At 37.7% G+C, this 12,090-nt stretch overlaps 1 protein-coding gene across 1 annotated transcript in view; it reads left to right on the top strand.

Moving 5' to 3' along the window:
• cog5 (component of oligomeric golgi complex 5) overlaps positions 1–12,090 on the top strand; it is a 93,066-nt gene that overhangs the window by 11,933 nt on the left and 69,043 nt on the right. The window contains exon 7 of the mRNA XM_066704928.1: positions 4,341–4,461. Within this exon, the coding sequence (XP_066561025.1) occupies positions 4,341–4,461 (121 nt within the window). The remainder of the gene's footprint in view (positions 1–4,340; positions 4,462–12,090) is intronic.

Genomic DNA, 12,090 nt, shown 5'->3' with positions numbered 1-12,090 from the left:
CCAAATGCTGATTGTTTTTAGAAACATTATTAAAGATTAGAGAATAAGTGAAGCTGTTAATCTTCAAGGGAGAACTGAAAATGCTTTATATTTTTGGTTACAGAGAGACCTCTATTTTTGGCTGCATTTTTATTTAAAGCAGAAGACCTTTCATGAATTGTGCATGCAGAAGCAACATTACATGAAAAAGTAATTTAATCAAATATATTTAAGTTCATGCAGAGAAATAAAATGTCTTGCATAAAAATAGATGTCTTGTCAGAAACCGCGACATTGAATGCGATTGAATTTGAATGGCTATGAAGTTCTTCAAAATTAAACTGCTTAAGAGACTGAATTGGGAATCCATTGGCAGTCTGATACCTCAACCCAAATTATAATTTTCATTCATGAGGGTGTTATACAATTTAGATAGTGATTTTAAAATATCCCAAATTCCCATAAAACATGCAGGCTGGTACATAATCACTGTAATGATCTTAATGCTGTCCTTGCAGGGCTCTATAGTACGAGCGTTTTACTTGTATTTGAGAGTAAAAATAATGTTGTGCAAGTGTGAAATACAATTTGGGCTTACAGTGCGAATACAGTTTTATAAGGAATTTATAAGGAAATACTACATTGACATGATTATGATAATAATTATATTTTACACTAATTGTTATTACAGTAGCAAATGTGGGAAATGTAGTTCGGTTGTGGATTATCTCATTTAACCGAGAAGACAATGAAAACTACAAGTCCCGTGAATGACGTTCATGACCCAGTGTTGCAGCGGTTCAATTGCACGATATCTAGTCACCTACTAGCTTGCGTTAGCCGCCTTGTCATTAAAACACACTTCCAGATACAATAGTACTCAACTAGCAATAGCAACAACTTCGCAGTAACATCGATTATTAAAATCTTAAAATGTAACGAATCGTCGATTAGTTGGATCTACTTGGGGCACAGCTACTAAAACAAAACCTTGAGAGATGGCGGAGGCAGCAGCTACACCTGTGGAAAGTATAGGAGCACTTTACATTGAATTTACTCTGAAGACAGTGTGCTGCAACATGTGCACAGCTGACCTCACATGGCGATCACGACGATGCAGAGCACTGGAGAGACGCACTGAGCCGATGAAAGGATGGAGACCCTCGGCTGGTTCGGGCCGCTGCTTCTGGATCCACAAAGCTGTCCGCCAAGGATATTGCACATTGGATCTGTTTAAACAGCACTAAGTACTCAGCCTTTCTCGCAAGCTCCGCCTGTTTCTTTCCCCACTCTTTTTATTTATTTATTTTATTGATAATGTGCTCTTTTTATACCCACATGCTACACTCAAGCAACAGTCAAAACAGACACAGTACACAGATGCAATACAGCAGTGCAGTACACACAGACAACCAAATAAGCAAGAAAACAAGCAGCTAGGTTAGCCAATAAAGGAGAGCAAGCAATACAAATTCTGAAAAGATTATTTTAAAACTTGTAACTAACTGAGATGCTAAACATTTTTTTTCCCAAAAAGTCATTAAGATATTTCTTTAAATGTGTAGGGCGCTCCTCAGAGCCTCTGGAAGTGCGTTGCACAGCCGTGGCGCATTATACTATATATGATCTAACTAGTGCCACACACAATGAATTAAAAATCTAAATATATATAATAAACGAAAAAATAAATGGAAAACGTTTGAGTTTCTATTTGAGTTTGCAATGGTGCTGCTGTTCCCCCGAATTGCATTATAACCCGACTGCACCCCCCCCTCAAGGACCACACTTGATTGACATTGTCTTGTAAAACATTTTATAGTATAGCTTACAGTTATGTAATAGGTGAAGAAAGTGGAAATTAAATTTTAATTATTTAGACAATTAGGATATTATTCTGCAATTAAATTAGTTTGTCTTGCATATATTAAAAAGTGCAATTTTATGTTATATGTGCATACAAACCATGTTGTCAGCATTTCATGTGAAATGTTTAATGCTTAAGATTCATGCGTATGATTTAACATGCATAATATTTCATAAATAGCAAGCACCATTAATGTTCATATTTATTTATTGTGACATTCATTATTGCCAGTGCATTTAACAACAAAACTGCATTATTATTATATATTTTTTTTAATTACTTTGGTTTTTGGCACGGGGCAGATGTTTTGTGAAAGTGTCATTGTTGTTCTTTGCATTCTTTGTTTTCTCTGTTTAATTTGGAGAGGAATCTGTGAACTAAAAATAATTTAACATTGCAGTAATGTTGAGAAGAAACTGATTTCTGCTTCAGGCAATAAGTGAAGAAAAATAGCGCTTGATTGCTGTGAAACACTGGATTATTAGTTATGAGCAGCACAAGCATTATAAACAAATTGGAGTACAGACCTAACGGCATCCTGCCATTGACTCCAGTGGGGAGCAGTTATTCATTAACATGTTTGATAATTATAACTTGACAACCCAACTCAGATACCATTAATTTACTCATAAGATTTAAAAGACTTTAAAATTGTTCTGTACAGTGTACAATGTACAGAGGTTAATATTTAGCAACTACATAATACATTTATGTGGTATGATGACACAATATGTATGTCTACATATCTATATACAATGTATATATTTATATTTAAATAATGTAACAATGTTAATGTAAATAAGAGGGTGTAAAAATATGAAGTTGGTTTTGTTTTGGTGGGGTGGGTCTGCTGCTCTCACCTCTGACCTCTGATTCATGCATGCTAACAGGGGCAGAGAGACCAGGCAATAAGTTGGTTATCTTTAATTTGTAAGGTTGAATAGCATGCTGAGCAAAGGGCAAATGTCTTGGAATTGCTATTGTGAACTCCCTATGCCTTTGTGTTGGGCTTTTTCCAATACATCTGCACCGATGCGGCCAAAGAGGTAAATGGCAGCCGGTGAATGTGCTGAACAGCCATTGTTCTGCCCCCTTGCTATCAGTATGTCTGATGGTATCTTGGCTGGTCTGTCAGAGCAGTGTGGCCTATGCTGTGGAGTTAGAAAATGCAGGGCTGGGCTTCTGCAGAGAGGGTATGGCTATCTTCTGATGCACTTTTCTGGGTCTTATTTTTCTCCTAACAGCTGTTATAGGTACTTAAAGGAAGCTGACCTGTTTCTGTATGATTCCTACATTCATTTTGGGTGCACTTCATACTTGGAAGGGTTATACACACACAGATATTAGCTAGCTGGCTTGCTTATTTATTTATGTAATGATTGACTGATTAAAAAAACAAACAAACTTGATTTTAAATTCTTGTGATGGATTTGATTGTTTTTACTTAAGGTCATGATCTCTCAAAGCAAGTAAACCCACAGGGTTATGCCAGGCTAGGATTGGTATTCACTGTGGATGCAAGCTGACATTGCTATCATCTTTGACATTGCAAAGGACAGTCCAACCAGTGCATAATCATTATTTGTCTTGCTTTTTTACAAGAAGCCCTTGTCGGAGACCTCGTGAAACAAGAGCTTTTAAAACATATTTTTACCATTTTGGTTAAGAGCTGCATTAATCATTACTTTACTTTCTCATCCACTGATCCCCAGGGCTTTTCCCCTCCCTTTTATAAGAATCGACTGGTATTAAAAAGGATAAAAATATAATTACTTGTATTTTCACATGTGATACATCTATCAATCTATTTTGCCAAAGATTCTGATATTCATACACATAATAGCATTTTTTCCCTTTTTTTATCTTCCTGAGAAATCGTTTTCCTGCTCATAGATGACTGAATTATAAGTACAAAGGGAGGTTTTCTTTGAATTTTTACACTAGTTCTAGTACACATTCTTCCTATATTTTGTTTGACATTACGTAGGCGATTAACGCAACTCTCTGTAATAACACCTGCTGCACTCTATTTCTAGTGAAACTGGATGAGTGATATGACAGTCCGGTGTGGCTCTCTTTCGGGAACCAGTCAGCAGCCACTGGGGCACGTCCTTCGCTTTAGCAGAGAGAGGGTCGAAAGAGTGTGCTTAACTTGTATTTATCTAGGCCGTTTAATGTACTTTGATGATTCTGCATACACACAGTCTGTCCCTAGTGTGCTTAAAGTAGACCATTTTAATTAGTATTAACCTGCTGCCACCTGGGTTTAGTGACATTTGCTCTGTGTCTTCAGCAGCAGTGAACCTCTGTCGACAATGGGTACGTGTTTTACTGCCTAGCAGGAAGTGCAAGAGCATCGCACATCCCTCGGCCTCTCGGTTTATTGTATGCCTGTTTACTGCTGTTAATATTATTATTCACGTCTTTGCAGACACTCTTACACACGTCATAGTGTTGTATTGCTGTGGCAGTATTCTTAACGACTGTCTCTGCCCAGGTTGCCTGTGACTTGCTGCGACGGATCATTCGCATCCTGTACCTGAGCAAGAGGCTCCAGGGGCAGCTGCAGGGAGGCAGTCGGGAGATCACCAAAGCTGCCCAGAGCCTCAATGAATTGGGTGAGTCTCCTGTTCCATTCAAGTGTGATTGCTTGCCTGTGGAAGTCTGTTTGGAAACAGCTGGACACATCTGTGGATGAATGTACATTAATCCTGGGTTGTTTTAAACCTGTAAACTGAAAACTGTAAACATTCATGTATTGCTTGCCTTTTCAATATTTGTGTTTTTTGGGCAAGTCTGGATATATGGGCCTGAGTGGTATCCAGAGCTGATTTGTCTATGTAAACGCATCAGATTAGAGGAATTTATGATGTTTGTTTTAAACTGGATATGTTCTTTTTTCAGAAATGAGTTTAGATGCGTGCACAGATCATCTGTATTTTAATCTACAAATAATTTTCCATCATAACTTCGGCATCGGGGCATACTTGCCTCAAATCAGCAGTTTTTCTGTTGTATTAAAGAAAGTAACTCTGATTTGAAAACAATGTGCCATTGAATCCGTGCTCGTTATGTATTTATATACACACATGAGGCTGGGTGTCAGGTGTGCAACTCCAGTCTGCCCCAATCTGGTGGACACTGTATTAGCGTACAAGGAAAACATGAAATAGTGATGCACAACATCACTTCAACACCATGTGACCTGTGCCAGTGTTGAGTGGCAGTGCTGAAAGCAGTGTTTAGCAGTTAATATTTTTAAGGAATTTGGCCAGCTGATGCTTCAGGTTCCCATCTGTCCACCTGTCCGCCTGCCCAAACTATTGTGACAGAGACCGAGCTTAATTATGAATATTAGTGAGCCTGGTTGTTGTTTTCAGAGGGGTGACAGAGATGAGAGAGCCGTTTCCTAGGCTGTGGATTATGTTCTCATCCCTGTGCTTGTGAGAGGGCAGCGATATTGCTCGACTGATGAAGGTCGCCTTTTGGCAGAGGTTTGACCTCCCTGCTGCTGAGCCTGGAATTCATTTCTAAGCAATTATGTTGGTGGGGGAAAAAAAAAGAAAAGCTATTCTGTTCTGATAGATGTGTGAGGTAATGGTTCTCCAAACTCATAAAAAAAAAAAAAATTGCCATTGCTACTATAAACATCGCAACAGCTGGTGACTGATGAAAAATAATAACATTGCCTAAAAACAAGGGGAATGCAGTTCCAGTCTTACACACTTTTAAAGTAAAACACATGAATATGTCTAAATGTATCTAAAGCTGCAATATCGACCTGAATATAATGCAGCCTCGAATGGAAGCCTAGCTCCAATTTAAACTTTTCTTTTTTTCCTCTCTCAAATTACAGTAGCAGACCTAACGTTTGATAAAAGGGCACTAAAATGTATGTTTATTTATTCACCATTAGAGGGTATCAGTGAAGCAATTATCTATTCAACTAGTGCTCTGATACTTGTATGTAATCCCAAACTCCACTTCTGCATTCTAATATGGTATTAACATAAACCTAACATAACAGATGATGCACACACAGTCATTAAAGTCTGTCATTTTAAAAGTAGCTGCCTGTTCTGTGACTGTATGTTCCTGTCAGAAAATACTAACATAACTGAAATGCTGTACTCACTAATCAGGTTTAACAACCGGAAAATAAGAAGATTTATTCCCCCGACCCTGATTTTCCGTTGTGACCACTGCATATTTAGGTTATCTATTTTCAGAGGTAGGGCAGCTTTGCAGGTGCTCAACAGCTTGTTAAAGTGAATCTGCACTTTAAGCATTGATCTGTAGTCTTTGCGTACATGCCAGAGTTGTGTTTTTCAAATCTAATTTTCTTAGATATAATTAAAAATATATATTAATGCAAGCACTCTCACATTCACGCCCACGCTCATAGACAAACAATCTTGCCTTATATACTATGGCATTATATTCTTAGATTAATAGTCAAAGTATAGCAGTGATTAGTATGTTTTTGTAGCCTTCTCCCTATAGAGGTTCAAGTGGCCAAGCATTGATCCTTAAAAACCTGAATTGCGAGCCATATCAGTTTTTCTTGTAGTGACATTCAAGAATCCAAATACGCTTGTTTTATTAATGTTATGCATTTTTAATAACCAATCCATCTCGTACAAGTGCAGTGATCTGAAGTGAAGTGCGCACACTGTCATACATAGGCATAGACAGCTTTGTGTTTTTCACCCTGTGTTTTCTTTATTCCTAGAAAACAAAAAGGGTTTCTGTGTATCAGAAATTTAAAATAATATTTTGACATCGAAAATGTGCCAGAGGAATGGAGGGCAATGTAGTTGAAAAGAAAATGAACAGAAAGCTGAAAGGTAGAGGACTATCAGATGGATTTTTGAAGCAAGCTGGATGGGAGGAAGTGCTCTTTAGCAGGGACAGTGTGGTTGTCGGGCCCTGCTGCTGGAGTGCATGTTATTTTCAAATTGAATTGGACTGAGTCAGATATCTGTTGCTGCAAGTGAAGAGAAGCTGTTCAGAGCAGAGGCTACAAAGCTGTTGATAATTGTGTCGGGTTTTAAACTGCCTCATGATTGCAAGACACGGTAGTGATCCAGTTAAAACTCGAGGTGGAACCCAGTTCTTAAATCATTGATTCTAAAATCTACCAGTCACACAGAAATGCACACACGTACATAACTGTACCTCTGCAGTTCCCTGAACCTCTGATTGGAAACATTCTGTTTAAAAGCACATTAAAGTTCTGCATCCTTGCATATCATCAAAGTTCAATAATGATTTAATGATGTTACCGAAGGAGGAGGGAGTTTCAGATCTGAAAGCCCGCCTGTCAGCAAAGATCAGGAGTTCAGCATTTGTCACCTCATCCCACCGATGCTGTAATGTGAGCTCGAACCCGGGCAGCTTAGAGTGGTGCATCGGCATATTTATAAAGGTGAGAAGTTACTCCACAACTGAGAATTTTTTAATATTCTAAAAGGTGTTAGATATCTTAATGATCTTAGTGATATTTCAGAATGTCTTTAAGGGAAAGGGACTTTAAGATATTTAATGTTACTCAACATGGAATCAGTATAGCTGGTTTCTGGCTCAGAGAATAAAAGACATCTGTCTCCTCAAGCTGAAAGATAAATGTGGGCCTTTTTCTGAATTATAATACTATTTTGCTGATTTTTCTGAAGCATCTTAGTTGGGGATGTTTGCTTTCATTTCACTCTCTAAATCCAGGGCTGTTTCATTTGGGTGCAGATTTTTTAAATTGACCATGACCAGTAATTTGTGAAGATAGACAGAGGAGTGTGTTTATTTTTTTCTCTCTCCTCCTCCTCCTTCACGGCTGCAAAATTTTATTAAATTAAAGTAAGTGTGCATTGACCAAAGATAATAGAAACGCTATGCATGCGATATAATACAATTTATTTCCTTTTCTCCTTTGATTCTGCTGGCTAATGCAGGTTTTCACCAGAAACAGGTAGGCTGGAGCCTGCGGTCAGAGCAAAGCTCGGCAAGATGGGTCTGTTATTTGGATTGAGTAATAAAATGGAAGTTGAAAGGGGGAGGGGGCACAGAGGTGTAAGGGATGCTAATGAGAGGAATACTCAGCAGAGTCAAAGGTCTGTCAATGCTGCAGCTGGAGTTTATAAAGCTCTGCTAACCCCCCCCCTCCACTAAAGATGTCAGAGATTTCAGTCGAACCTGATGCTGAACGATGAAACTTTCACAGCTACATTGTATTTCACTAATCTTCAGTGTCTGGACTGACACATTTTACTTAGATACTGACACCTCAAAGCTGCTAAACGTTGGTAATATTTGCCCTGAATCCTGTTTGTGTATGCAGAATGGGACCCGTATCAGTAGATATGCGCCGTGTCTTACACTGAACTGTCTGACTGCTGATTTTCATATTAAGGATGTTGTCGGGTTTCTTGTCTTCTGATGTCAGCACACCCTTGAGAAATGCTGAGAGGATCAATCCGAGAGACATTTTTTCCATGCTGGCTCATGCATATTAATATAAATAAAATACCCTTTTAATTTGACCCTCACGACACAAACAAACCTCCGATGGCTACGACCTTGTAAATAATTAATTATTTTTGGTGTCTGGATGTTGAAAGACTTTTAGTGGCAAAATCACCTGCTCATGTTCCCCTGCTATAGTTTGATGCTGTATAATTAAAGACATGAACAGCCTTTAAATCCCTTTTCAGTGACTTCTGTTCCATTAAAAACACAAATTTAATGCTGGTCAGTTTTGTACCATTTATTTAGTCTGTTTTATTGTAAATGCTTTGAGTGGAAAAAAGCTTATGAGAGTTCTGTTCAGAAAATAATTAACAAGTGTATTTCCCCTGTTCACTTGTAGAAACAGTAAACATGAATGGAAAGGTATTCCTTGTATTTAGATTATAATTTAATTTTAAAAATGTATTTTATAAGTGATGGTCCCTTTGGTGTGGTACCTTTGGTATGTTCTGATAGTTGGGGGTATTTAGTGTTTACATAACTTTAATTGCCTTGGCTGTTTCTATGTTTTTGTTAAAGAACAAAGGGACTTCTTGCATTCATTACAATGAATTTTGCAACAGGATGTTTGTAAATGTATCTGTCCCTGAATTGCAAAGCACAACATCTTTCATGGTATTAATAAAACTTGGTGCTTTTGCAGATGATCAGTTGCTTTGATTTTCTCATCAGAAGCATTATTGTGTTAAGTTGCAATCATAGTTTTGTACTGAACTGTATTATTGCACTTTGTATTGCACTTATTTTGTAAGTCGCCCTGGATAAGGGTATCTGCCAAAATAAATAAATAATAATAATAATAATAGTTTTCTTATACAATATGTGCTATAGCCTATATTTTTTATGATTATTTTAAAAATTAGGATATGGAATCCAGTCGAGGTCCTAATAGGTGGGTTTTGTTATTTTGTACAAGCTTGTGAGGTTTATTTTAGCCTCCCTAAATCATACACAATATGGGGAGGGGCTGCTTGTTTAGGCTATATTGAGGAGACATTGATAGATTTCCTGTCTGTCCAGAGTGTCAGTGAAAACAAATGTCAACAACTGGTGTAAATGTTAAGGTCTGACTAAAACCGATGTATAAAAGCTCACTGATTTGCAAGAGTAATGTAATTAAGCTTGAAATTTGTGGAGATTATTTTAGTGAAATGGTTTTATAGCAGATAGCCCCATGTTTACCAAGGAATGTATGGTTAATTCTAGAAGTATAGCCTATATATATATATGTGCTATCTGTTTGGAACAGAACTTGGTAAAGGTTTTGTTTGTGCCTTTTTAAATTGATTAACTTTCCATTTCAATATGTTAAGAATAAAGGGATTTGTAAGTTATTAATGGGATTCTGATTAATTTTTAAATGCCTCGTTAAGTTGATATGAAAAGATTAAGTTCCTCACTTAAGGTAGAGAGATGCACGCACCATGGACTTCAGAGACGCGCTACATAATCAATGTGAATGTCAGTGTTACGTAAGCCTCACAGTTTCATTGTGTGACAGCTGAGTGTTTCAGAGTAGCTTTTATTTCACGATTTCCAGCAAACTGACATAACAGACCCAGGCTGCTGTCCACCATGCTGCTGTTCCACGAGTAACCCTGTACAACAGACAGGCAGCCTCCCCCAGCTACTCTTAGCCTGAACTTTAATGAAGCTACTTCTGCCGCTGGATCACAGTTAATCTGTTGTTTTCCTCCAATCTGTTTAGGCCTAGGTAGTGTTTGCAAGCAATTTGTGGTTTTTGAAATCATAATGTCTTTTAAAAAACAAAAAAACATTTATTTTGTCAAGTAAAGATGGCTTCAGTTGCAGTGCATCTACTTTATTACTTCAATTCCAAAACAGTCCAGTTATACTTTTATATTTTGTTAGTTTGTGCCGTTCTTACCTGGATTTAACTATGCCCAGCTTGTAATGACGTGCTTTCCTATGCAGCTGCTTTTTGACTGATGAACAGGAAGATTGACTTTTGGTTTGCATTATCAGCCTTGCACAGAAAACAATGTCACATCCTGTCAAATTCATAGTTATGCTATTTACCTCCTGTAGTATTTGAGTGCTTCAGCACTTCTGTTGGTGACGTTGCTGTTGTTCACAGAGACGGTATGTGCGTGATCCAGTGGCTAAAATGTAGCTCATTTCGGCAAGAGTTAATCTGTAATTTATCACTGTGAATGTAGGTCGTTGTCCCAAATGCTTTATGTGACTGTTGACAAGGTCATTGAAGGACATTCGAAAATACTGCAAATATGTTTCATCATATCTTATAGCATAGTTTAAATTATGCAGTTCATGAGCTAAATGCATTTTTAAATAGCAGTTAGAATATGCAAATGTCCTAGACGAATGGATAATTTAGTAGTATTGTTTTGTTTGTGTGTGTTACTACAATAACAGGCGATTTACTTTAGCAATTTCTTTGCCTTTGGAAGAGTGCTCTTAATGTTAATGTTTTTTTATTTTTTATTATAGAAAGAAGGGCAATGAGTGCTCTTTAGATTCTGAGAGGCCGGCTGTTTGGAACCATGTAGAAAAACCTAAGGAAGAGAGCGTCTGTGGCAAAGCCCTAAAGAGCTGCTTATTTTCAGTTTACCGTAAGCAGTTTAGGATTGCTACATTTCACAGTTACATTTTTCAAGAGTGCAAGAAATAACAAATTTGCACTTACATTTTTGTTTGTTTGATTTATTGTTTTTAACCAATTGAAACCTGCTAACTGTTGCAAGCTCTTCTGAGGATGGGGAGTTTGTCTATTCACGGTCCACTTTCAGTTACTCAGATATTCCTTTTTATTCCACTTTAAACTGTGTCAATCCTAAAACTAATACCTGATTTTCTGAACATAATGTAGTGGAATGGGGATAGAGTTGTTTTATTTAATTTAATGTTTTGCTGCCTCACGATGTGCGATTTGCGGAGTCCCAAGTGAATCCATTGGGTGGTGCTGTGAGATTTCAGGGACACCGATTATTTGTGACGAAAGAGACGAACTGTGGATGCTTTCTTCCTCTGCAAAGCCTACTTGACCTGATCACTTGGGAATAGTGGGTTGTAGCATCGTGTTATGGGGAGGTTGGCCATATTTCACTAATGGCTGCTTCTTTCCACCATATAACCTCTGAATTTAGACCATGTACTCTTGCTTGTCTTCATCCCCCTGTATGAGACAGGATTTAAATGTTTAGTTTTTCTTCTTTTGGACAATTGTGTGAATATCTGACCGAAATATAAAATGGTGCTCATGCTAATGAATTAGCTGGCAGTGTTACCATGGTGAAGGTGACCAGCTGCTGTATATGTGTCTGGATAAACCTTTTATGTGCTCGCTGTGTGTGGAGTAGGTTCATAAGTTGTCCTCTCATGCAGTCAATATCAGTTTGATTTATGTAAAGAGTATGTTTTTTAGTTTTTTTTCCCCCACTGCTTCCCCAGCAACTCTCAGTGATGCTACACCCAAGTCAGATCTTATTTAGATTTCTTCCAACTGGAACTAACGAGACATCCTTTTGATGGAGCATTGCAGTGTCAGTGTGCGGTTTCCCCTTTTCAGTGTGGTCCGTGACTCGCTTCTGTTCTTATATGGAAAATGACAAAAGTGATCTTTTTTTTAATATTGAAAAATAACTACTTTTTAAATCTGCTCCCTGTGGTTCCTCCTTTATCTGCAATAGCTGCACATGTTATGAATACAAACATTTTTCCACCACTTGCAAGAGATCAGCATT

This window comes from Amia ocellicauda, chromosome 5 (genome assembly GCF_036373705.1).
Source record: "Amia ocellicauda isolate fAmiCal2 chromosome 5, fAmiCal2.hap1, whole genome shotgun sequence".
In the NCBI taxonomy this organism is placed as follows: domain Eukaryota; kingdom Metazoa; phylum Chordata; class Actinopteri; order Amiiformes; family Amiidae; genus Amia; species Amia ocellicauda.
This window is presented reverse-complemented; position numbering and strand designations above follow the sequence as displayed.